This window comes from Symphalangus syndactylus, chromosome 22 (assembly GCF_028878055.3).
Source record: "Symphalangus syndactylus isolate Jambi chromosome 22, NHGRI_mSymSyn1-v2.1_pri, whole genome shotgun sequence".
NCBI classification, from domain to species: Eukaryota; Metazoa; Chordata; class Mammalia; order Primates; family Hylobatidae; genus Symphalangus; species Symphalangus syndactylus.
The window spans coordinates 9812917-9839092 of record NC_072444.2 but is presented as its reverse complement, the minus strand read 5'-3'; the positions used below and the strand labels follow the sequence as shown (position 1 = coordinate 9839092).

Here is a 26176-nt window from a genome sequence, read left to right as displayed (position 1 = left end):
AGACTCTGTCTCAAAAAAAAAAAAAAGTTGTTTAAATACATAAAATAATCAAATGGGAGTATAGATGAAATAAGAGTGGCCATAAGTTCATAATTGCTGCAGCTGGAGGAAGGTACTTGGGGGTTCATTACATCATTCTCTCTCCTTCTGTTTCTGTTTGACCATTTCCATAATACAATGTTAAGAAAGGATTAAACGTGTCACCTCCTCCTAGAAGCCCTCTCACATTCCTCAGTCTGAATTAGATCCCCCTTTCCAGGGCTTGCCAATACACCTGATGCGCTGACCGGCAATCTGTGGTTTGCCCCTCCCTCTTGGGGGCAGGGGCTGCACTGGCAGAAGAGGTGTGGCTTCCACTTAACGGTCGGGTATGCCTGCCTCCTCGGGCCAGCCCAGATCACACCCTGCTGGGCAAAGGAGGAAGAGCCAGAGGATCCAGATGCCTTGGAGGACTTGGAACACCTGTTAACAGGACACGAGTTCTGCTTAGGCACGTGGCCACAGAAAACTACTTGGGAGGCCTGCGGTGAGAACAACAAGCTTCAGCTCCTGGAGAATCCCAGGGCTCTGGTGAAGTGAGCCCCGAGGATGAGGCTGCTCGCCTGGCTGATTTTCCTGGCTCACTGGGGAGGTGCCAGGGCTGAACCAGGTACAGCACTGGGAATGTCTGCTATGACATTTTGTACTGTGAACTCTGGGGCTGCGGGAAGCTGCTCTCAGCAAGCTTGAAGGTGCTTCTAAAGATTGCAGGCAGGAGCTAGGCAGGGAGGCAGGTGGGGAGAGCTAGTGGGCCTTAGCGAGTGCTGTTTGAGGCTGAAGATTTTAAGTGGAGGAGCCAGCTGGCCAGGGAGGGAGTACGGGAGGTCTAGGTACGTGAGAGCTAGCTAATTAGTAGAGGTAGGAGGTGGCAGGAAAGATTCGTGGACTCATTCAACAAATGAGGTCCTTTCCTGTACCATACGTTATTCTAGGAGCCAGGGATATATCAGAGAAGAAAACAAAGTCCCCGTCTCAATGAAGAATTCCTTCATCTGGGGAGAAAAAAAACAAACCACACGAACAAGTAAAGTACACAGCATTGGAGGAGATGATAAGTGTTATGGGGAAAATAAAGTGGAACAGGGAAGGCGGGCTGTGGGGCGGGGGTACTTACAAGACAGCCAAAGAAGAGCTGCCAAATCAGGTGACATTCAAGTGGAGCCTTGAGGCAGTGAGTGGGGGAGCCACATGGGTGTCCAGAACATTACAGGAAGAGAGGACAGTGCACGGGGTCTGAAGTGGACACACAGGTGATGTGCATGAGGAACAGCAAGGAAGCCCGCGTGGCTGAAGCAGGGTGGGCAGGACAAGTGGGGGTGAGGTTGGCAGATGGTGGGGTGGGGCAGGTGCCAAATCATGGATAGCCTCGAAGACTCGCTTGAGGACTCATTTTTCTTTCCATGTGCCTGTAGATAGGAAGGACGCAGGCTTTTGCTCAGGGTGAAATGGGATGTCATTGGAGGGTTCTAGGCACAGGTGTAATCTATTCTGACTTCTGTATGTTTGAAAGGACCCTTGAGGCCAGACGCAGTGGCTCACATCTGTAATCCCAGCACTTTGGGGGGCTGAGGAGGGTGGATTACTTGAGTCCAGGAGTTTGAGACCAGCCTGGGCAACATAGCCCAGGGCAACTCTACTAAAAATACCAAAAATTAGCTGGGTGTGGTAGTGGGTGCCTGTAGTGCCAGCTAATTGGGAGACTCAGCTGGGAGAATTACCTGAGCCTGGGAGGTTGAGGCTGCAGTGAGCTGTGATTGTGCCACTGCACCCCAGCCTGGGCGATGGGAATGAGACCATCTCAAAAAGAAAAAAAGAAAATGAAAGAGAAACATTCTCTTTATAGCCCCTCTGAAGTAGGTGCTAATATCATTATACCCATTTTGCAGATGAGGCAAATGAGTCTCAGAGGGGATATTGCACTTGCTGAAGATCGCCTAGCTGGGAAATGGCAGGACAAAGCCTGTGCCTGGCTGTACTATGCTTCATGTCCTCTTGGGATGGTGAGGTTTAGAGGTACTATTTTTTTCTCTTTTCTCCAAACTTGCTGGAATGCATTCCTTCTAAAGTAAATTTAAAGTAAATTTAAAAGGAATTCCGGGCCGGATGCGGTGGCTCACGCCTGTAATCCCAGCACTTTGGGAGGCCGAGGCGGGCAGATCATGAGGTCAGGAGATTGAGACCATCCTGGCTAATATGATGAAACTAAAAATACTCTACTAAAAATACAAAAAATTAGCCCGGGCGTGGTGGCGGGCACCTGTCGTCCCAGCTACTTGGGAGGCTGAGGCAGGAGAATGGGGTAAACCCGGGAGGTGGAGCTTGCAGTGAGCCGAGATCACACCACTGCGCTCCAGCCTGGGCGACAGAGTGAGACTCCGTCTCAAAAAACAAACAAACAACAAACAACAACAACAAAAAGAATTCCGCAGCACCTGTAAGGTTTTTCCGACTCCAGGCGTCTTCCTGAAGCACAGGTGGATTCCGAGACAGGGGATCAGAGAGCATCATCCCTGCCTTGCATTAAACTGTGGGATTTCTGCCTCCACTTTCCTTAGCCAGGAGCTTGGCTGGATGCCAACTTGCTGGCTCCTTCTCCTCCCACACGTGTCCTGTGCAACATTTCACTCCTTCCGCAGCTTCTAATTGCAGAGAAGCAGACAGGTTCTTCCCCTGTGGGTTAGCTTGGTAGGAAAACACTCCCTGGAAGGTCAGCCCAGGGCTAAGGGAGCAGGACCAGGGTAGCAATGGTAACACCTACCTCTGGAGCTACTGTGAGCAGAGGGTGTTCACTGTAGGCGGTCTGTAAATGTAGGTTTTAACAAATGAACTCCATGGGTTTTGGAGGGCCTCCGTTTACAGAGGACGAATTACAATTGTGTTTTGGGGCTAATGCTGAGCCTTAATAGCAAAGGACTGGAATAGAGACTGAGATCATTGTGTGGTGTGGGTTACAGGCGATAACAGACAAAAGTCACTGAATCACAGGAGTCAGACTGGGAGGGCCTTCGGGGAACCTCTGTTCAGTACTTTCATCTTATACTTGAGGAAACGGAGGCTGAGGGGCAGTGTGGCCCAGGGAATGAGCCCTACGGCTGCCTTGCTCACCCCACAGCCAGGTGCTCTCTATAAGAGAACTCTTGCACCTGCACAACTGAGGCAGGAGGTGGGACTGGACTCCAGAGGCAGGGCTTTGACACCAGACCAGATTGAGGACTAGCTAAAACAGGGCCTGGGCAAAAGCAGTTTTCAGGCACACCCAACAGTGTGGCATGTCAATTTACCTCTGCAATGGCAACACCCAGGAGTTACTGCCCCTTCCATGGCAGTTACCCAATGATTTAAAAATTACTACCCCTTCCCTAGAAATTTCTGCATAAATGCCCCCTTAATCTCCAGGTGATTAAAAGTGGGTATAAATGTGACTGCAAAACCGCCCTGAGCTGCTACTCTCTGCTTATGGGGTAGCCCCTGCTCTGCAGGAGCAGTCGTGGAGCTGGACATCACCTGTCCAACAAAGCTGTTTCCTTCAGCCTCAAGCTTGCCCTTGAATTTTTTCCTGGGCAAAGCCAAGAACCCTCATGGGCTAAGCTCCACTTTGGGGCTCACCTGCTCTGCGTCACAAGCATCCCTCTGCTGGGTGTATTCTAATCCTTATTTTATAGATGAGGAAACCAAGGCTCAGCTCTGAAAATCCCTTGCTTAAGTTGCCACTGCCTGTATGGAAGTGTCAGGATTCAAAATAAGATGTCCCTGATTGCAGGTTTCACGCGTGTCCTTGCAGAAATAACCTATTGCCTGAAGCCAGAAAACTTAGGTCCTACCTGTGGTCCTGCCTTTGAATACCTGTGTGACCTGCAACCTTTATTTTACTGTTTATAAAATAGGGATGTTAGCAGAGGAGAGATTAAATGTGATGGCCCTAAGTGAGATCATTCCAGGTACATTGTACAATATTGTAAAAGTTTAAGGACGCATACACACAGACGGTCCCTGACTAACGAAGTTTCCACTCAACTTTATGATGGTGCGAAAGCCTTAGGCATTCATTAGAAACCACACTTCGAGGAGCCATACAACCATTCTGTGTTTCACTTTCAATTCAGTATTTAATACATTGCAAGAGACATTCAACACTTAATTATAAAATAGGTCTGCATCAGATGATTTTACCCAACTGTAGGCTAAGGTAAGTGTTCTGAGCTCCTTTGAGGTAGACTGGGCTAAGCTACGATGCCGTTTGGTAGGTTGGGTGTGTTGAATGCATTTTTGATTTATGATATTTTCAATTTTGGGGGACGTAGCCCCATCGTAAGTCAAGGAAAACCTGTATATATCTCCAAGGTCATGCTGGTAGGTGGTGGCAGAATATAGTGCACTGTGACCACTTCCATTCTGACGTGCTCGGAATCCCCTGTCTGCCGCTCACGTGCTCAGTTTCCTCATCTGTAAAATGAGTACATCTTAGGATGCATTTCATAATGTTGTCGTGAGGCTGCATGGATAGAGTGTGTGGCACAGTGTCTGGCATTCAGTAGGTGTTCAATGAATGGCAGATGCCTTCCTGCCCCTCCGTCTCCAACCATAAGGGTACTCACCTTCTAGCCATTTTAAGAACTTAGGTTTTATAAATGACTATGGGAGTTCTCCCCACCCCTATCACAGATCATACTAAAAAGGTCCCATATCATGTATGATTTTAATTTTTTTATTTTATTTTTCTCTTTTGGAGACAGGGTCTCTATCTGTTGCTCAGGCTGGAGTGTGGTGCTGCAATCATAGCTCAAGGTAACCTCAAACTCCTAGACTCAAGGGATCCTCCTGCCTCAGCCTCCCGAGTACGGAGAAATTAAATTTCTTTTTAAAAAGTAGCTGGGTGTGGTGGCATGTACCTGTATTCCTAGTGTGGTGGCTCATACCTGTAATCCTAGCACTTTGGGAGGCCGAGGCAGGCAGATCACTTGAGCTCAGGAGTTCAAGACCAGCCTGGGCAACATGGCAAACCCCATCTCTACAAAAAAATACAAGAAAATTTGCCAGGCCTGGTGGCACATGCCTGTAGTCCCAGGTACTTGGGGGACTAAGGTGGGAGAATCAGTTGAGCCCAGGAGGTTGAGGCTGCAGTAAGCCAGGATCACGCTACTGCACTCCAGCCTGGGTTTTTTGTTTGTTTGCTTGTTTTTGTTTTGTTTTTTTCTTTTGTGTGTTTTTTTTTTTTTTTTTGTAGAGGCACAGTTTTGAACTCCTGGCCTCAAGTGATCCTCCCACTTTGGCCTCCCAAAGCACTGAGATTACCGGTGTGAGCCAATGTATGTGGCCCATGAAATTTTTAATATTGCTTTTGAGATGAATTGTTGATTTTGATGACTTACTTGATTTTCGTAGTTTTTGTTTTTCATGTACTTTTTGAGTCAATGCATTTTTTTCCAAGTCTCAGATATTTCTGTGGGCCTCGCAGAGCTATGAGGCCTCGGGGCCTATATCTGTTGTCCCTAGTGAGCATAAAGGCCTGGTGATCCCCTTTGGTGAAGGAGGAGGCGGGCCAGGACACTTTTTGCCTGCCCAGGGATGCGCTGTGCCCACCAGTCCTCCTCTGAGAGATGGTCATCTGGGGCAGACAGGCTCTATCTTCATTTGCTTCCCTTCAGATGTCCTGCCTGCCCCTGCACTTCACCTGTGGACAGTAGTCACGGACACGCTGGGGCTGGCTGGGTAGGATGTGGCCACTCCCCACCTTGTCTTGTCTCTCATGGTGAGAGGGGGCCTTGTAGAACCCCCAGGAACCAAATGTGGAGTAACCACTGCTTCCCATTTATGATGTTCTGTTCATCGTCTCACATTTCTTTTTTTTTTTTTTGAGACGGAGTCTTGCTGTCGCCCGGGCTGGAGTGCAGTGGCGTGATCTCAGCTCACTGCAAGCTCTGCCTCCCGAGTTCATGCCATTCTCCCGCCTCAGCCTCCTGAGTAGCTGGGACTACAGGCGCCCACCACCACGCCCAGCTAATTTTTTGTATTTTTAGTAGAGACGGAGTTTCACCGTGGTCTCGATCTCCTGACCTCGTGATCCGCCTGCCTCGGCCTCCCAAAGTGCTGGGATTACAGGCCTAAGCCACCGCGCCCGGCCTCGTCTCACATTTCTCACTTTAATTCTCACGAGGGCCCCAAGGGGTAGGGGGCGCTGTTACCTTGATTTTACAGAGGAGGAAACAGGCCCAGGGGAAGGTTCCGCTGTTGGCGCAGCTATGGGGTGGTGCAGCAGGACTCCCTCCCAGGTCTGTGGCCTCAGCTACTCACTGTACTCAATACCAAATTTATTTATCTTCTCAGTAATAAATGAATAATAATGATAGCTGAGATTGGTATACCTTTCTATAAAACTCAAGTTATAGATGAATACTGTCTTACTGTAAAAGGTCCAAGCAGTGCGGAAGTAGAAAGCCTCTTAACTTTAACAAGATCCCCAGTGAAGCATCTGGACAGTAACATTTGAGAAGTTCTGGTCTAAAGCGTAAGGCATTAAAGTGCCCAGGCCCCCACAACCCCCCCAGCCTCACTCCTGGCCCAAGGGGTAATTGCAGGTAACGGCGTGGTGTGTTGGGATTGTCCTCTATGAGCCCTTTCTCCTTCAGTATCTTATTTGATGCTCACTGAGAGGCAGGCCAGATGTCAACATCCTCTGGCTCAGTGAGGCCTGGTGGCTTGCCCGAAGCCCCTCGGCAAATGCATGGAAGAGCCTGGATTAGAAACGAGATCTCCCACCTCCCCATCCATGGTCCCGCCAGGCTAATTAGAGCTTAATTATTTTGAGGTAGGGCCTGGAAGCTGGTGGATCCCATATCCTTATGGAAAACATGTGTTTATTATTACAGCTACCTTCTGTGCGGCGGGGGGTTCCAAGTCGGCAGGCATGACAACATCGTGTCTCAGCTTTGGGGTCAGAGAGGTCTGGGTTTGAGCCTTAGTTTGCTCATCTAGGCAGTGGGCATAAGAATCCCTGTCTCACAGACCGGCTGCCAGGATGAAATGAGATCAGTGTATGAAAGCCTGGGCACCTAGCCAACACTGTCTGAGAGCCGACAATTCTAACTGGCCTTCATTCATCGAATGTGCATTTGCACATCTTCCACGTCCCAGGCACCCTTCTAGGCACTGAGGACATAGAGGTAGACAAGACGGGCTTGGTGCTCTCATGGAACTGACATTGGAAACAGGGAAGATGGGCAATAAGCAAAAGCCCACAAGGTAAGTTCACATGTGAGAGTGCTCTGAGAAAAAGGAAGCTGGAGGAAGCAATAGTTAGCGACCAGACAGGCAGGGGAGGTGGCACTGGAGATGAGGTGGTCAGGGGAGTCTTCTGACGAGGTGAGCTTGGGGCGGAGGCCTGAATGAGGAGGAGGCAGCCGCATGATGATGTGGGAAGATTGGGCGAGGCCATGGCGTCGTCAGGGAAGAGGCACTGTGAGGAGAAGTGGCTTGGCTGAGGGTGGTGAGTTGGGCTGAGCTGACAAGGTCGCTGGGATCTGCACCCCCACAATGAGGAGGCTGGACCCCAAGGAGGCGGAGCTGCCTGCCTGGACCTCTGGCTGTCTCCACCATTCTGTCCACTAGCCTGGCATCTCCTGGAGCCAGCACACACACATGCACACACACAGGCACACATGCACACACAGACACATGCACACACAGAGACACACATGCGCACACACATGCATACATGCGCACACACAGACATGCATACACACAGTCACACATGCACACAGAGACACACATGCACACACAGAGACACACATGCACACACAGTCACACATGCACAGAGACACACATGCGCACACAGAGACACACATGCACACACATGCATGTACACACACCCTTCAGTAAGATGTGCCAGAGAGGCTGGAAAGTACTTTCAGTTCTACACACTGGCTGGAAAATGACAACTGAGACGTGAGATGAGGAGTTTCTGGAGTGGAGAAGTGTTCCTGAATACTTTGAGGGCTGACATCAAAGGGGCCAAACTGCTCAGTGTTTGTAGTTAACTGAGAAAGAGCCAGCTTGAGGCAGAGGAATAGCCTCTTTCTCTGTTTGCAGAGGAAGCGCGACAATCATGTGCCCAAGAGAAATGCAAAGGCCCTCCCCCCACATCCATCCTGGCCAGCCTGGCTCTGGGCTTGGAAGCAGGTGAGAGCCACTCACGGTCTCACCTTAGGGACTTGGGATGTCCACCAACTCTGCCCAGCAACTAACTGGTATGAGGCAGTTCATTCCTGTACTCTGGCTTGGGGTTTTGTCACTGTATTCTTTTTATTTATTTATTTTTTTGAGACAGAGTCTTGCTGTGTCACACAGGCAGGAGTGCAGTGGTGCAATCTCGGCTCACTGCTACCTCTGCCTCCCAGGTTCAAGCGATTCTCCTGCCTCAGCCTCCTGAGTAGCTGAGACTACAGGCACGTGCCACCACGCCCAGCTAATTTTTGTGTTTTTAGTAGAGATAGGATTTCACCACGTTGGCCAGGATGGTCTTGATCTCTTGACCTCGTGATCCACCTGCCTCAGCCTCCCAAAGTGCTGGGATTACAGGCATGAGCCACCGTGCCTGGCCTTACTTTTTGTATTTTTAGTAGAGATGGCGTTTCACCATATTGGCCAGGCTGGTCTCAAACTCCTGACCTCAAGTGATCCACCCACCTTGGCCTCCCAAATAGCTGGGATTACAGGTATGAGCCACTGTGCCTGGCTGAATTTTATTTTCTGTAGAGACGAAGTCTTGCTTTGTTGCCCCTGCTAGTCTTGAACTCCTAGCCTCAAGTAATCTTCCTGCCTTAGCCTCCCAAAGTGCTGAGATTACAGGTGTGAGCCACCGTGCCACCATGCCTGGCAGGAATATATTAGCGATCACAATATGTGTGGAAAGGTTAAATTTTCCCCATTATAAACAAAGGCTCAGTTTGGATAAAAAATAAAAATGTGGAAATATGCTGTCAACAAAAAGACCCATCTAAAATAGAAAGGCACTGGTTTTAACCCCTTTCACAATCACATCTTCCTGGGAGGGATTGGAGCCCAGAGACCCCCATCATTTACCATGTGATCCCAGGCATGGTGACCTCCAGACCTTAGTTTCCTTATCTATAAAGCAGGGATAATGCTCCCGGGGCTGTGCGGAGAACACTGTAACAATGCATGTGGGAGGGATAATGATTTGCTTAATCAGTCATTTACGCTTTAGTATGAACGTGTTTCACATCCTTCCCTGAGACTCAGTTTAGATCAGGAGAGGTGGGGGAAAAGCTCAGGAGCCTCTGGGAGGGAAAGTCAAGGAGTGAGGGTCAGGGGCCAGGCTTTATCTGCAGGCTGTCCACTGAATGTCCTGTGGCCTGGGTGGGGCCCTGGCTATCCAACTGTGAGATCAAAAGAAGTCCAGTCTCCCAGGCCCAGACATAGCTTCCTGGGGCCAGTGACGTTGACTTGTGGCTCTAGGTGACACAAGAAATGGGGGAGGAAGTGATTGCAATAGCAGAGGGTGAGGAAATCCTGGGCCTCACTCTTGTTTTAGCGAGAAACAGGATGAACAGAGGTCAGATCTGCTCAACCCTCCTTCAGTAAGCAGTCATTGAAACAACTTGTGCCAGCCAAGTGTGGTGGCTCACGCCTGTAATGCCAGCACTTTGGGAAGCTGAGGCGGGAGGATCACCTGAGGTCAAGGAGTTTGAGACCAGCCTGGCTAACATGGTGAAACCCTGTTTCTACTAAAAATACAAAAAAAAAAAAAAAAAAAAAAAAATTAGCTGGGCGTGGTGGCGCGTGCCTGTAATCCCAGCTGCTTGGGAGGCTGAGGCTGGAGAATCACTTGAACCCAGGAGGCAGAGGTTGCAGTGAGCTGAGATTGCGCCATTGCACTCCAGCCTGGGCAACAGAGCGAAACTCTGTCTCAAAAAAAAAGAAAAAAGAAGAAACTACTCGTGCCAGGCCCTGTGTGGGGTTCGCATGGGAATTCTCCTCCATCTCACCTGTTTCTTTGGATTCCTTTCTCTTTATTACACTGTGAAGTTTTTTGCCACTTCAGCCTCCTTTGGTTGGAAACTGAGTCTAGGTTTTGGTCAATCACTTCAGCAAGCAGCACCACTCCCAGCTGCTTGAGCCACACCCCAGATCCAGAATCACTAGCAAATATACCTACTGGAGGAGGTCAGCCCGATCTGAAGTGGCGTTCCTTTTTCCCTGGTCTAGTACTCTTACACTCACTTCCACATGTAGTCCCCAGGTTTTTGCTGTTTTTGTTTTGTTTTGTTTTGGAGACAGAGTCTTGCTCTGTCACCCAGGCTGGAGTGCAGTGGCATGCTCATGGCTCACTGCAGCCTCCACCTCCTGGGCTCAAGCCATCCTCTCACCTTAGCCTCCTGAGTAGCTGGGACCACAGGTACATGACCCCACACCCGACTAATTTTCTAAATTTTGTGTAGAGATGAGGTCCCCCTATGTAGCCCAGGCTGGTCTTGAACTCCTGGCCTCAAAGAATCCTCTTACCTTGGCCTCTCAAAGTACTGGGATTACAGGCGTGAAGCACTGCACCCAGGCTTTGCTGGTATTGCTTAGCAAGGTTTTCCAGCTCATTTGGTGTGTAAGCCTTTTCCATCCAGCTCAGACTTTTTTCTTTCTTTCTTTTTTTTTTTTTTTAATTTTGTAAGAAATTCCAGGGCAGGTCAGATTTTCATATGTAGTTATATTTCCCTGCAGAATGAGAGGATCTGGCTCTAGTTAATGGGCTTAGAAAAGTGACATAGCCCAGGTCACACAGCTCCTAAATGGTTCAGAGCCTGAGCACTTAACCCATACCCGCTCCCGCCTTTGCTTTAAAACAAGCCCCCTCATTGGAACGCGTGAGCTCTAAAGCTGTGGCTGCCCATCCAATGTGGGGAGAAGGACAGGGCCTTGCCAAAGGTCAGGGGTCAGGGATGGAGCCGTGCCTGTTCTCTGCTCTGCTCAATGTGTCCCTGGGCAGAGCCAGGCCTGTGGGCCTTTCTCTGAACCCGGGGTGCTCAGAGAAGACTTCCATTTGCTTGTGTAACGCCTCTGCCCCAGCCCAGGGCTCCCCTGGACTTCCTTGCTTCCAGGCTGAGAGAGACCAGGTTTGAAGGCGGATGTCTTTTCCCCTGCAGGGAAGTTCTGGCACATCGCTGACCTGCACCTTGACCCTGACTACAAGGTATCCAAAGACCCCTTCCAGGTGTGCCCATCAGCTGGATCCCAGCCAGTGCCCAACGCAGGCCCCTGGGGTGACTACCTCTGCGATTCTCCCTGGGTCCTCATCAACTCCTCCATCTATGCCATGAAGGAGATTGAGCCAGAGCCAGACTTCATTCTCTGGACGGGGTGAGTACGGTCGAGGTGGCAGCTGCCCTTTGCCAGGCGTCTGCTATGTGCTACATACCAGTTCGGCCCTTTGCCCACATCATCTCCTTTAATCCTCACATCAGTCTCCCGTCAGGCTGAGGAGCCTAAAGCTCAAAGGAGTTTTGTAACTTGCCCGGGGATCCCTGAGTCCAACTGATTCCAGTCTGTGTCCTCAACCTCCATGTCTCCTGGCTGCGGCAGAACGCAGCTCTCAGTCAGGCTTTGGACGTGGTCCTGGCATGCCTGGGCACCTGGAGAGTGTCCAGATTTTAAGCTATGGGTGGACACTGGAGCCATTTCCCCTGGGGCTTAGGGACTCTAAGTCTGAGAGATCCAAGTGCAGGGAGGGAAGAAGTTATGAGGGCTGAAGGTGGCCCAGCCTGGGGTCCTAGTGTCCTGGCCGGCTGCTGGCCACCCTGGGCTGCCCAGTGGCCCTGGATTTTCTCACCAGTCAGAGCTCTGCTCTACAGAGTGACAGCTTGAGGGCTGATCCTACTCAGCCGCAGAGACCCAGTTTCTGCTTCCTGTCCAAGGTTGCTGCTCTAATTCCTTCAACTTTCCTGGGAACTTGTCTCCTTATCATTCAAGATTCCCCCATTCCGGCCAGGCATGGTGGCTCATACTTGTAATTCGAGCACTTTGGGAGGCCGAGGCAGGTGGATCACTGGAGGTCAGGAGTTTGAGACCATCCTGGCCAACATGGTGAAACTCCGTCTCTACTAAAAATACAACAATTAGCCTGGCGTGGTAGTGCACGCCTGTGGTCCTAGCTACTCGGGAGGCTGAGGCAGGAGAATCGCTTGAATTCGGGAGGCGGAGGTTGCAGTGAGCCAAGATCACACCACTACACTCCCAGCCTGAGTGACACAGCAAGACTCTGTCTCAAAAAAAAAAAAAAAAAAAAAGCAAAAGAAAAGAAAGAAAAAAAGATACCCCCATTCCCTCGCTTGCTCCGTCACTTGGCAGGGCAACAAGTTGTGCTCAGTTGTGGGGTAGATGCCAGGGATCTGAGGTGATGGACACCCACACTTGGCTCCAGGGAGCTCGTGGTCTTGTGGGCAATGCAGACAAAGCCATTGACCCTACCCTTACATCCCAGCCAGGAGAGAGGGTCACCTGGGGGGAGGTGGGAGCTTCACAGGGCACATGATCCCCTCTGGCAGGATTAGGGGAAGGACACCCTGCAGGAGTGGTGGAGCAGGGGAGCTCTCGAGGAAGGCTGGAAGGAATTCTGACTTTGCGCTCCCTCAACCAGCCTCAGTGGACACTTCTATAAGGCAGGGTGAAACCCACGATGCCCCTAGCTGTGATGTGGTTTGTGGATGTGACCAGGAAGGACCCTCAGATGAACCTGCCAGGCTGCACACATAAGAAGACATGTGACATTGTCTCAGGAGGGGCCTGGACAGCTCTGGCTTCCTTGGGCTCAGGAATCAATCTAAGAAGAGAGTGAGCTTTGGTCCATGACCTTGGGCCTGCTCCCTCGAGGGGCCTCGCTGAGGGAGCTTCTGATTTCTCCGAGAAGGGAGAGCATGTGTAGCATTCTGACAGATGGGATCCCTCGGGAAATTCATGATCCTTTAACAGATGCACATTTTTTTTTTGAGACAAAGTTTCGCTCTTTTTCCCAGGCTGGAGTGCAATCGTGATCTTGGCTCACCACAATCTCCGCCTGCTGGGTTCAAGCGATTCTCCTGCCTCAGCCTCCCGAGTAGCTGCGATTATAGGCATGTGCCACCACACCTGGCTAATTTTGTATTTTTATTAGAGATGGGGTTTCTCCATGTTGGTGAGAGTGGTCTCAAACTCCCGACCTCAGGTGATCCGCCCGCCTCAGCCTCCCGAAGTGCTAGGATTGCAGGCGTGAGCCACCCCGCCTGGCCACAGTTGTACCTTTTTTTCCTGGGAAATCTCTGAGACCTTGAAGAGATACACGGCATCAGATGAGAAGATCTGTAGGACCCTTTACAATTCTTCAATTATAATGAAATTTGACTTCTAAGAGAGCTGCAGTCCCTTTGAGGATGGCCATTAGAAATCAGGTGTGTTTTACTACTCAGGAGGCTGAGGCAGGAGAATCCCTTGAACCTGGGAGACGGAGGTTGCAGTGAGCCGAAATTGCGCCACCGCACTCCAGCCTGGGTGACAGAGCGAGACTCCATCTCAAAAAAAAAAAAAAAAAGAAAGAAAGAAATTAGGTGTTTTTTTTTTTTTTTTTTTTTTTTTTTGAGATGGAGTCTCGCTCTGTCGCCCAGGTTGGAGTGCAGTGGTGCGATCTCGGCTCACTGGTGCCCCCTACCATGCCTGGATAATTTTTGTATTTTTAGTAGAGACGGGGTTTCACCATATTGGCCTGGCTGGTCTCGAACTCCTGACCTTATGATCTGCCTGCCTCGGCCTCCCAAAGTGCTGGGATTACAGGCGTGAGTCACCGCCCCCGGCCTAGGTGTGTTTTTTATTAGACAGAATTGGATTCTCTAATCTAGAAATAAAAAATATGAAATTTTGTCCCTCTGTCTTTGGGTTTCTGGCCTGTCCCCAGGGAGTTTTCAGGGCAAAACAGCCCCTCTTGCTGCCCTAATGTGGGTATCAGAGACACTATAGGATGCAGTGGCTGTAAGCATAGACTCTGGGGGCCAGGCTGACTGGGTTCAAATCTTGGCCCCACCACTTTCTAGTGGTGTACACTTAAACACGATTTTTCTCTCCCGTGTCTCTGGTGCTTGATTTAGGATAGGCACAATTCTTAACTTTTCTGTGTCTTAGTTTCTTTATTTGTCAAACGGGCCTAATCTAACAATAGAATTTACATTGCAGCGTTATAATGGGGAAAAAATGAGTGGCTGTGGCAACAACACACAGAAAGTGCCTGGCAGAAAGTCAGCTGGTATGAGCTTCTAGCAGCAGTATTAATACTATTATGCTAATTAGTTTCCCTAGGGGAATACCTGGGCAGCAGAGGCCTCAGGATTTTGACTGTCTGGATGTCTCCCCATTCCTACACTCCATCTGCCACCATTCTCCTCCCCTTGCCGAGCATTTCTAAGGTGGACCCAAGAATTTTGATTCATGGCATGAAGGGCACAATGGTCCCAGGGCAGAATCAGTACCTGCCCTGGAAAAGATCTGATCCCTACACTTGAAGCCAGCTTCAAACTCCTTTGAACTCTTCTGGAAAGGAACAGAATTCAGAGATGGCTTCTCAACCCTGAGCTCCCTCGGGGTTTGCAGATGGGACTGGAACTCCAGAGCTTTCCTCTCTACATAATAATACTCATTACAACCTAGCAGCTACTCTTACTGTACTATATTATGTATATAATTTTCCTCCTTGATGGATACCTAACAAACACTCTGTGAGTAAGAACCGTATTATCGCCGGGCGCGGTGGCTCAAGCCTGTAATCCCAGCACTTTGGGAGGCCGAGGCGGGCGGATCACAAGGTCAGGAGATCGAGACCATCCTGGCTAACACGGTGAAACCCCGTCTCTACTAAAAATACAAAAAAAATTAGCCAGGCTTGGTGGCGGGCGCCTGTAGTCCCAGCTACTCGGGAGGCTGAGGCAGGAGAATGGCATGAACTCGGGAGGCGGAGCTTGCAGTGAGCCGAGATCGTGCCACTGCACTCCAGCCTGGGGGACAGAGAAAGACTCCATCTCAAAAAAAAAAAAAAAAAAAAAAAGAACTGTATTATCCCAACATTACAGATGAGTTAATAGAGACTCAGAGAGGTTAAACAGCCAGTCAAGGGACCCACAGCAGGAAAACGGCAAAGCCTAGTTCTCAGCTCTGTCCCATCTGACTCCACTCTAGCCTGGCTGTTCCCCCTCAAGGGGACATCTGAGGCCCAGGGACATCTGAGGCCCAGGTCCATAGGTTTTCCTCTCACTGCAGAGCTGTCCCTTCCTTTTCTTCTGCCCTTTCCTGAGTTGCCTGCCCCAAATGGGCTTGGTGCTGTTTTGTAGTGATGACACGCCTCATGTGCCCGATGAGAAACTGGGAGAGGCAGCTGTGCTGGAAATTGTGGAACGCCTGACCAAGCTCATCAGAGAGGTCTTTCCAGGTAAGACTGTGCCATCGGTCCCTCCACAGTGTTCTCGGAACTCTAGGCACTGCCTGGCACAGTGGGACAACAGCAGCAGCGAGTGTCCTGGCTGACCTTCATCCATGGACAGCGATGGCTGTTGGCCAGGTCTTCATGGTGACCATTTCTCACCTTCCTAACAAGCCCGAAGGCAACATGCAAACCCACGGGCCGGTGGATACACACAGAATCCTATCAAAGGAGACGCCTGGCCTTTCACTGCCTTCCGCTCTTGCCTATAACCAGACTCATGAGCCCTTCTCCAGGTGTCACACGGGTGTCATCCCTGGGTGAGTCTCATACACAGCCCTTGTGTCCTGCTCTGGAGTTGGCATCCATCACCCTCAAACTGTCCTGGCTGCTAGGGCCTCTGGGAAATGCTAATTTCCAGCCAAGGTGCTGTTTCTCGTTGCTTCCAAGGACTTCAGAGCCTGGCAGAGCAGGCAGGGACTGGGGGTGAGTGAGGGAGCAGCCCTACGGGACACCATAGGGTGAATAGGGTTTGCGTGCCCCATCTGATGGCCCTTGCAAATGTTTTAAAGCAATCTGCACTGAAAACAACATCCTAGAGGCTAAATCTAGCTGCCAGGCTGCCAACTGGGCGCCTGAGAAAACAGTCCATAGCCCCCGCCCCCACATTTTTTGGGTTCCAGTACATCTGCTCCCTCTAAAGAGCTTTGTCATGGGTCCCAGGACACAGATATGGAGTAATAATCAAAATAAATAATGGCACTAGCAGCAGTCCCTCTAGATCAAGTGTAAAGCGTCAGGCTGGCTCTAAGAATTTTCAAGCCTTAGCTCCTTCACTGTCACCATAAGCCTTGGGGGAAGTGCTGTGACCTCAGTTTTACTGACGAGGGAGGTGAGCCTTAGGGTTAAGTAAACTAGTGAAGGTCACATTTACTTAACAGGCCCAAATCATGGCGTGAGCACTGCCCTTACTGTCTGTTCCCGCTGCTTCCTTCCCTCAACACAAGTCAATCTAGGCAAAGAGACGCCTGGATGCTTCCGGCTTATCTAACCCAGCCAACCCAAGTCAGGCTGCTTGATTTCCTTTGTCTTCCAGCAGGGGTCACTAGTTACGGTCAAACCAGGACAGTCCCCTGACCCCAGCAGCAGGCACCATTCTTCCCAATGCACAGAAAAGGAACCGATGGCTCTGATCTAGTCAGTTTCTAGGGAGGGACTCAAACTTAGATCCAACTGGGAGCACCTCTCCTTCGCTTCACCTGGGGCTTCTGGAACACAAGTCAAATAATGGGTAAGAAAATGCTTCACTGACTGTTTTGTTTTTTGAGAGAAGGTCTTGCTGTCACCCAGGCTGGAGTACAGTGGCACAATCAAGGGTCACTGCTGCCTTCATCTCCCAGACTCAAGCAATCCTTCCATCTCACTCTCCTAAGTAGCTGGGATTACAGGCACACGCCACCACGCCCTGCTAATTATTTTTATTTTCATTTTTATTTATTTATTTATTTATTAAGACTGAGTCTTGCTCTGCCACCCAGGCTAAAGTGCAGTGGTGTGATCTTGGCTCACTGCAACCTCCACCCCCACGGGTTCAAGCGATTCTCCTGCCTCAGCCTCCCGAGTAGCTGGACTACAGGCATCCACCACCATGGCCAGCTAATTTTAGTATTTTTGGTAGAGATGGCATTTCACTATGTTGGCCAGGCTGGTCTCAAAGTCCTGACCTCAAGTGATCCGCACGCCTCGGCCTCCCAAAGTGCTGAGATTACAGGCGTGAGCCACTGCGCCTGGCCTGTTTTCAATTTTTGTAGAGATGGGGGTCTTGCTGTGTTGCCTAGGTTGGTCTTGAACTCCTGGGCGCACGTAATTCTCTCTCTTAGCCTCCCAAAGTGTAGGGATTACAGGCATGAGCCACCATGCCTGGCCTATTGACTATGATTTAACACACAAATGTAAATTGTAAGATTTTGTAGTTTCTACCACACTTGCACGTTTAACGAATTTCCTAATATCCAAGATGCCACTGACTGAAAGATGCATCATTATGTATAACTAAGAAAAAACAGCTACCAATTATAATCTGACACAGCGCTTTCTCATGGCCACACCTCACTTTTAGAGATGGTACTATGAGAACAAATTGGAAGAGGTGAAACGAAGGTATCATCTAGCTGAGAATTCTAAAAACACAAGTCAAGCAGAACGCTCCCATTTCGTAGATAATTAAACTGAAGTACAGAGAGGTCGAGAAAGTGACGTAAGAAGAGGAAGGGACTGAAACTCAGGACTCAGGGTTCCACATCATGTGTTGTTCTTCCTGCTGTGTTCAACTTTACCCACCAGAGTCGGCTCTGAACACTGGTCCCCACCTCATCAGCACAGCCAAGTGGTTGACAGCACAGGCACGCAAGGCAAACGAATCCAGGGCCCTGGGCCAGGTGCAGTGACCACATGCCTGTAAACCCAGCACTTTGAGAAGCTAAGGCTGGAGGATCGCTTGAGGTCAGGAGTTTGAGACTGGCCTGGGCAACATAGCAAGACCCTGCTTCTACACAAAATAAAAAAAATTAGCTGTGTGTGGTGGTGTGTATCTATACTCTTAGCTACTTGGGAGGCTGAGGCAGGAGGATCACCTGAGCCCAGGAATTTGAGGTTACAATGAGCTATGATCGTGCCACTGCACTGCAGCCTGGGCGGCAAAGCAAGACCCTGTCATGGAGGGCCCAGTTCTAGCTCTGCTATGGTTTAGCTGGGTAATCTCATAAAGACTCAGTTTGCTCCCTGTGAAAAAGGAAAATAATGGTACCTGTGCATAGGGTTGTTATGAGGATTAAATAAGGTAATTCATTCACTCATTTAGTCAATCAACAAATAGTTATTGAGCATCCACTATGGGTGAGACACCATTCCAGGAGTAGAAGACATGGCAATGAACAAGACACCAGGTCGCACCCTCATGGAGCTTATGTTTGCAAGGAGCTGGGCACAGAGACGCAGTGAAAACATAGGAGTGAGTCCTCCCTTCTCAAATGCCCTTGGGATTCAGGGATTTTTTTTTTTTTTTTCTTAAATGGATTCTTAATGGCTGCTGGCATTTACTTTAGAGAGGTGAGGTTTCTCTAGGCAGTTACAGTGATGCGTTTGACAACCTCCTACTTTGGCAGAGTTCTCAGCATTTCCAGGTCTTGTCGGCTGTACAGGGCAAAGGGTGTGTCAGAGATATTTCCCAACTGGAATGGGAGGCTCCAGCCTCCCTCATTTGTTCCAGGTCACTCCCTGTGATAGACTAAGCTCATATAAGGGCACGGCCCTGTTCTGAGTCCAAGAGTTATTTTTGTTGATTCTCAAATATTTATTGAGCACCGATTAGGTGCCAGACACTGAGCATAAAATAGAAATGAAGCTGTTCATGTGGAGGAAATGAGTCTGATGGGTTCCCCTACACCTCCGGGCCTCATTCACAGGCCCCTTCCTCAGGGAGGCCTCCCCAAACCCACTCCTACCCTCTGTTATTACTTCCAGAGCAAGTGGCCATTCCCTTTTTGTGACATCCCTTACACCTCTACTCAATACCTGTCAACCCTATTGAACGGCAGGACCTCTGGGGCTGGAAGCCTGGTTTCCAGCTCTATGCATTGGCTCATAGTTGGTGCTCAATAAGACACTTGCTGACTGCATGGATGAGTGAAACTCCTAAGGCCTCCCAGAGTGAAGCAGACCCTTTCCCTAACAGTAAGATGATCTGGAATCAACGGGAATCGGGAACACTAAATTACCAAGTGGCTGACGGTGACCGGACTCGTTTAGACCTAGTTTTCCCCTTCTCATCGTCTGCTGCTTTCCTTCTAACCAGGAAACTTTCTGCTGGGAATGGGTTTAGGGACTGCGACGAAAGAACCCACTGCTCTTCCCTCCGAAGTCTAAGCAAAGTTCAGTCAGATTCTGTCAAGTGTGGGTTTCCTATCTGTGTCTTTTCCTCATCTGTGCTATCACTCTTCCCCTTGAGCTCTGTTGGCCAGCGGCCAACAGAAAATGACTCACTCCCCCGAGTGCTTTTGCATATATATTTTGATATTTCACCCTTTCTTCCCAGATACTAAAGTCTATGCTGCTTTGGGAAATCATGACTTTCACCCCAAAAACCAGTTCCCAGCTGGAAGTAACAAGATCTACAATCAGATAGCAGAACTATGGAAACCCTGGCTTAGTAACGAGTCCATCGCTCTCTTCAAAAAAGGTACCAACACCATCTGCTGCTATCAGGAGCACTTACTGTATGCCAGGGTCTGATCTTCATCTTCACAACAACCCCTTGGAATAAGTACTGATTTTATCCCCAATTTACAGATAAGGAAGCCAGGGTCATAGAGCTTAGAAAAGGCAGTCTTGGGAGCAGAATCTAGAATTAACTCCAAAGCCCTTCCTCTAAACCCCACGACACTGATGATGCTCCTAAGTTCATATTTATTTATTGAGCCTTTACTGTGTGCCAGGCACTGCCCTCAGCCTGGTCCTAGACACTTCACAACAGCCCTTGGAAGGAGTGGTTCCATTTCCAGCAGGTTTGAACCTTTTGCCACCACTGACACCATGGGCTGGATGACTCTGTCGCAGACCACTGCCACGTGTGTTGCAGAATGTTGCAAACACTCACTAGAGTGATACCCTCAGGAACACCCCCAGTTGTGACAATCAAAAATGTCTCGGACATTGCCCAGTGTTCCCAGGGGCCAGAAGCACCTGGCTGAGAATGACTGGTTCAGAAACACAGCCAGCCCAAGGTGACTTTAACCCTACGCTTCCTTTTCCTCGGTCTCCTGCTGTTGGGACTCCCCAGTGGTTAAAGCCTACCAGAAGCCTGTGGCACAGAAGCCTGTTGATTTAGTCCACATAGATCAGCTCTTGGGAAAGAGAGCTGAGCAGTGAAGGGTGGACAGTGGATCTGGATGGGCAAACACACATCACTGCTATTCTCACTATACAGATAAGGAAACCGAGGTATAGAGAGGTGAAGTTACTTTCCCAAGTTGCACAGCGAATGAGTTCCAGAGCCAGGAATTGAATCCAGGCCTCCTGGCTCCAGAGGCTCTGATCTTCCAGACTGATGTCCCACCCACGGGAAAGATGGGAGGGGAAGATGCAATGGAAAAACAAAGTGGGACAGTGAGGTGGAAGGGGCGGAAGCCTATCTGGCCAGAGGTGGGGGCCTCCTTCATATTGTCCCTGGCTGTGACAGGTGCCTTCTACTGTGAGAAGCTGCTGGGTCCCAGCGGGGCTGGGCGAATTGTGGTCCTCAACACCAATCTGTACTATACCAGCAATGCGCTGACAGCAGACATGGCAGACCCTGGCCAGCAGTTCCAGTGGCTGGAAGATGTGCTGACCAATGCATCCAAAGCCGGGGACATGGTAAGAGGCCCTGCTTCTTTCTTTTCTCATCTGGGGTTATTTCCTGCACAAGTCTCCCGCTTGGCACAAACTCACCCACCCACCCAAAGATGCCCATATCCCAGAGGGTCCTTCATAAGCCTGGCACCAGCAGAGGGCTTCCTCCATCCGCACCACAGCCCTGTGTGCTGGGATCTGGAGCCCACTGCAGATGAGGACCCTGAGGCTCATAAAGAGTGGTGACGGTCCCAAGTCACACAATAAGTGATGAAGCCCAGACTAGAAGACCAGTCTCCAGACTCCAAGTCCAGTGCTCTTTCCACTCCCACCACATGCGCAGCTGCAGCCAGTACTGTGTGCCAGACCTCCAGGGGATGCCCTGCCCTGAAGTGTGTCCAGCTAGTCTGCTGGCCTGACAGCTCCTCAAGGGCTGGCTCAGTGTCTCATTTGCCCAAGTCCTTGCACTGACCAGCCCATCCCAAGAGGATCTCACAGCTGGTGCCCATGAGCACGCACTATGCCAACACTGGGCATGTTGTTTAGGACATTATACAGATGATCTCAGGTAGCAGAACATGGAAACCCTGCCTCAGTAGCGAGTCCATCATTCTCAAAACCCCACCAGCTACGTGCTATTCCAGATGAGAAAACAGCAGCTCAGAGAGGTGACACACAGCTGGTGTCTAAGCTGCAGTCTGACTCCAAAACCCATACAGTTAACCCTGTCCCCTGTTCTAACTCCTGCCATGGTGGCCAAATGCCCAGGTGTTGTCAGCTGAGTGACTCAAGGAATGTAAGAAACGAATGCACATTACCACGTAGCATATCACACAGCCATGCAAGAATGGTTTCGTTGGCCGGGCGCGGTGGCTCACGCTTGTAATCCCAGCACTTTGGGAGGCCGAGGCGGGCGGATCACAAGGTCAGGAGATCGAGACCACGGTGAAACCCCGTCTCTACTAAAAATACAAAAAAATTAGCTGGGCGTGGTGGCGGGCGCCTGTAGTCCCAGCTACTCCGGAGGCTGAGGCAGGAGAATGGCGTGAACCCGGGAGGCGGAGCTTCCAGTGAGCCGAGATTGCGCCACTGCACTCCAGCCTGGGCGACAGAGCGAGACCCCGTCTCAAAAAAAAAAAAAAAAAAAAAAGAATGGTTTCGTTGCAGTGTTCAAGCTCTCCAAGAGAAGAGTAGTCTTTGAAGAATTAGGAAGGCTTCATGGAGGAGGTGCTCTTTGAGTTAGGTTTTGAAGTGTGGGGAGGATTTACAGAAGTGAAAAGGAGAAGGGTACTCCAGGTGGCAGGCACGAGGTGGGAAGGTATGTGGTGCATTCATTGCAGGGCACAGGGAGAACGCCTGAATCTGCCTGGGAGATGGAATCCGGGAGGCCTTCAGGGAGGAGATACATTTGGGCCCGTCTACCTGCCTTTGGGGCAATTTGCACGTTTTGAGAAGTAGAAATGAGGGTCTGGAGAGGGCATCTGTGAGCCTCTTCTGGGAACCCCTCCCTTTTAGGTGTACATTGTCGGCCACGTGCCCCCAGGGTTCTTTGAGAAGACGCAAAACAAGCCATGGTTCCGGGAGGGCTTCAACGAAAAATACCTGAAGGTGGTCCGGAAGCATCATCGCGTCATAGCAGGGCAGTTCTTTGGGCACCACCACACTGACAGCTTTCGGATGCTCTATGATGATGCAGGTATTCAACCTGGAGGGCAACTGTCAGCTCCCTCCCTCCTTCTCTCCCCAGACCCTCTCAGTCCTGCTGTCTCTCTCCTGACAGGTGTCCCCATAAGCGCCATGTTCATCACACCTGGAGTCACCCCATGGAAAACCACATTACCTGGAGTGGCCAATGGGGCCAACAATCCAGCCATCCGGGTGTTCGAATATGACCGAGCCACACTGAGCCTGAAGGTCAGGAGTCCTGTGGAGGCCAGAGGAGGAGGGTGGGAGGGGTTTAAATGCATCACCGCCTTCCCTAGCTCTCAGCTTACCCACCCTCCCCTGACCACTGAGCCTCAGGAAGGTTGAGCTCTTTCCACCCTTCTCCAGCACAGGATCAGAACCCTGGAGGCACCTGCCACCGAGTCAGGGCAGTGCCTCCCCAAGTCTCCTTTTCCCCTGGATGACTGTCACAGCCTCATACCTGGTCTCCCTGCCTCTGGCCCTGCCCTGCTATGGCCCATCTGCTACACAAGAGAGAACAAACTAATCTCCTATAGCACCACTTTCGTCTTGTCTCTGTCCTGCTCAAAAACCTTCAATGGCTCCCCAGTGCCTTCAAGATAAAGTTGTGTCTCCTTGGCCTAGTACTCAAGGCTTCCCACAGTCTGACTTCAAGCCCATTGTCCACATTTTCCATACACAGATGAGGCTTCAGCCCCTAATTCTTTGGGCAGTCCCTCACCTTGTAGGATGAGCTTGTGGTTGTTGAGATGAAAAATATTATTCCTTTATTTATCCAACAAAATGCATTAAGTCTGTGCCATCGGCCAGGCCCTGTTCTAATCTCAGAAGATACGTAAATTTACAAAACAAAGTCACCCTCTCCTGGACCTGACATCTTACAGGAGACGGACAATAAACATGTAGAATTAATTATAGTACTGAGAGAAGGGCTAAGGAGAAAATCACAACAGTGAGGTGACAGGGTGACGGCTATGGGAGGTATGTACTGTGTTAGATAGGTGGGAAGGGGAAGTGTCCACATAAGGTGCCATTTGAGTTCTGAGTGTATTGAGGGAGTGAGCCATGTGGGTGTCTCGGGGAGGTGAAGGGAACAGCAAGACAAAGGCCCTGGGGTGGGAATGTGCTTGGTAGGTTAGGGGAAGAGCACGGAGGCCATGTGGCCACAGTGAGAGCTACAGGGTGAGAGTGGGAGGGGAAGTCTGATCTTGCAGGCCTCCATGAAGACTCTGGATTTGGAGGCTTTGGCGCAGAGGAATGAAATCCTGTGACTTATAATTTTATGGAATCATCATGTCGGCTGTGCAGGGAACAGGCTGTAGGGGCAGGTGGGGGAGCAGTGAGGCCGTTTGGAGGGAAGGACAAATCCCAGATGACAGGATGGTGGCTTGGCCAGGGTGGAGGCAGTGAGATGGTGAAAAGTGCCAGGTCCCGAATGAATTTTGGATGCAGGATTTGCTAGAGTGGATATGGGCTGTGAGAAAAAGGGACGAATCCAGGAGGCTTCCAAGGCTTTTGGTCTGTGCAACGGATAGGCTGTGGCCGCCGATTACTGAGATGACTGGCAGGGTGATCAGGCTTCGGAGGGTCAGTCAGAGGTCTGGTTTTGGATCTGTTACCTTTGGGATGGCTAAATGGCATCAAGTGAAAGTGGTCAGGGAAGGGGCAAGTTGGAGCTTGAAGAGGTGAGGATAGAGATGTGATCTGGAGGTGGAGAGAGGACATTTAAAGCCAACGACTGGATGAGCTAACCCAGGTCCCTGATTCTAGTAAACGTAGATTAAGAAGGGGTCTGAGGCCGGGCGCGGTGGCTCACGCTTGTAATCCCAGCACTTTGGGAGGCCGAGGCGGGCGGATCACGAGGTCAGGAGATCGAGACCACGGTGAAACCCCGTCTCTACTAAAAATACAAAAAAATTAGCCGGGCGCGGTGGCGGGCGCCTGTAGTCCCAGCTACTCGGAGAGGCTGAGGCGGGAGAATGGCGTGAACCCGGGAGGTGGAGCTTGCAGTGAGCCGAGATTGCGCCACTGCACTCCAGCCTGGGTGATAGAGCGAGACTCCGTCTCAAAAAAAAAAAAAAAAAAAAAAAAAAAAGAAGGGGTCTGAGGGGTTTTAAGAGTGGCCCGTTGTCCACATGGGCACTCCAAGGGTCTGAGCAAGGGGAATGGCAGGCTGCACCATCACCCCCTAACAGGGCCTCCATTCTCCTCAGGCAGGGAGTCAGCCCTGAGCTTGAATCCTGGCTCCACCACTCATAAGCTTTTTGATCTTTTGACCTCTGTGCCTCACTTGCTTCATCTGTAAAATGGGAGTAACAGAACCTCACAGGGTTTGAGGAGGACTACATGAAATGATGGAATGTGCCTGGCACAGAGTGGCCATGCATACGGGCAGCGCCTCTTACCCCGTCTGCAGTGGCCTGAAGTAGGTTCATAAATGTACCTGGAACCTGCTGGACTGATGAACCCAGCAGAGTCTAGCCGTGAACATGCACCTGGGTCCTAGGAGTCTACAATTCATAATCTCTCTCATGCTTAGTGTCGCTCTTTTTAAGTTGCTTTTATCTATTCATTATGTAACTATTTACTGAGCATCTTCTATGTGTACCCTAGCATGGTGAGACCTGGGGTAAACAACCTGGGGTCCAATCCTGCTACCACTGAATACCTGTATGAATACCTGCATGACCCTAGCCACGTGAATTAACCTCTTTAGGCCTCAGTTTCCTCATTTGTGAAACCAGAGTAATAAGCACAGTTACCTCACTGGATTCAGAGGATGTCTGCCAAGCGCACTGTGTGCACAGCTAAGTGCTCAATAACTACTAGTGGTCATGATCACTGCTCTAAAGAACCTGGCGGCAAATGCATGGTGCAGGATGGGGATGGAAGCAGACAGCTGCCCACAGCCGGCCTACCCCAAACCCTTTTTCCAGGACATGGTGACCTACTTCATGAACCTGAGCCAGGCGAATGCTCAGGGGACGCCATGCTGGGAGCTCGAGTACCAGCTGACCGAGGCCTATGGGGTGCCGGACGCCAGCGCCCACTCCATGCATACAGTGCTGGACCGCATCGCTGGCGACCAGGGCACACTGCAGCGCTACTACGTCTATAACTCAGTCAGCTACTATGCTGGGGTCTGCGACGAGGCCTGCAGCAAGCAGCACGTGTGTGCCATGCGCCAGGTGGACGTTGACGCTTACACCACCTGTCTGTATGCCTCTGGCACCACACCCGTGCCTCACCTCCTGCTGCTGCTGATGGCCCTGCTAGGCCTGTGCACGCTCGTGCTGTGACCTGCCAGGCTCACCTTCTTCCTGGTAACGGGTAACGGGGGCAGCGCCCAGGATCATCCAGAGCTGGGCCTTCCACCATTTCCTCTGCGCCTGAGGAGTGAACTGAAATAGGACAACCGAGTCAGGAAGCGAAGCCCCAGGAGCTGCAGCTCTCCGTGATCGCGCCACTGCACTCCAGCCTGGGTGACAAAGCCAGACTCTCTCCAAAATCCGAAAACAAACCAGAAACAGAAAAGAAATGACGACCCAAGACCCCCCCACAAGCATACTTCTTTTGCGTTTTATGTTTTATTCACAAAACAAAGCTCATCATGCGTTTGATTCT

General features: G+C 50.5%; 1 protein-coding gene and 1 long non-coding RNA gene across 5 annotated transcripts in view; one reads left to right on the top strand and one right to left on the bottom strand.

Annotated features, from left to right (window-relative positions):
- The window catches only part of LOC134735618 (uncharacterized), a 290658-nt gene that overhangs the window by 157024 nt on the left and 107458 nt on the right, over positions 1-26176 (bottom strand). The window lies entirely within an intron of this gene.
- SMPDL3B (sphingomyelin phosphodiesterase acid like 3B) lies at positions 332-26172 on the top strand. 4 transcript variants are annotated; one of them, XM_063631500.1, is made up of 9 exons: positions 633-649; positions 1926-2052; positions 11193-11406; positions 15393-15490; positions 19575-19718; positions 20718-20890; positions 22382-22562; positions 22647-22780; positions 22919-23336. In XM_063631500.1, the coding sequence occupies exons 2-9, from the start codon at positions 1926-1928 to the stop codon at positions 23153-23155; spliced, it is 1308 nt and encodes a 435-aa protein (XP_063487570.1). In that variant the 5' UTR covers positions 633-649; the 3' UTR covers positions 23156-23336. The 4 variants fall into 4 exon arrangements, with proteins under 4 accessions (XP_055117317.1, XP_063487571.1, XP_063487570.1 ...); XM_063631499.1 differs by lacking the exon at positions 22919-23336 and adding an exon at positions 25489-26172 and having other exon boundaries at positions 634-649; XM_055261342.2 differs by lacking the exons at positions 1926-2052; positions 22919-23336 and adding an exon at positions 25489-26172 and having other exon boundaries at positions 332-649.

Coding starts and splice junctions, on each gene's coding strand:
- SMPDL3B (XM_063631499.1), top strand. CDS start 1,926: ATGAGGCAAATGAGTCTCAGAGGGGATATTGCACTTGCTGAAGATCGC. Junction 20,891..22,381: donor CATCCAAAGCCGGGGACATG/GTAAGAGGCCCT, acceptor CCTCCCTTTTAG/GTGTACATTGTCGGCCACGT. Junction 22,781..25,488: donor GAGCCACACTGAGCCTGAAG/GTCAGGAGTCCT, acceptor CCCTTTTTCCAG/GACATGGTGACCTACTTCAT.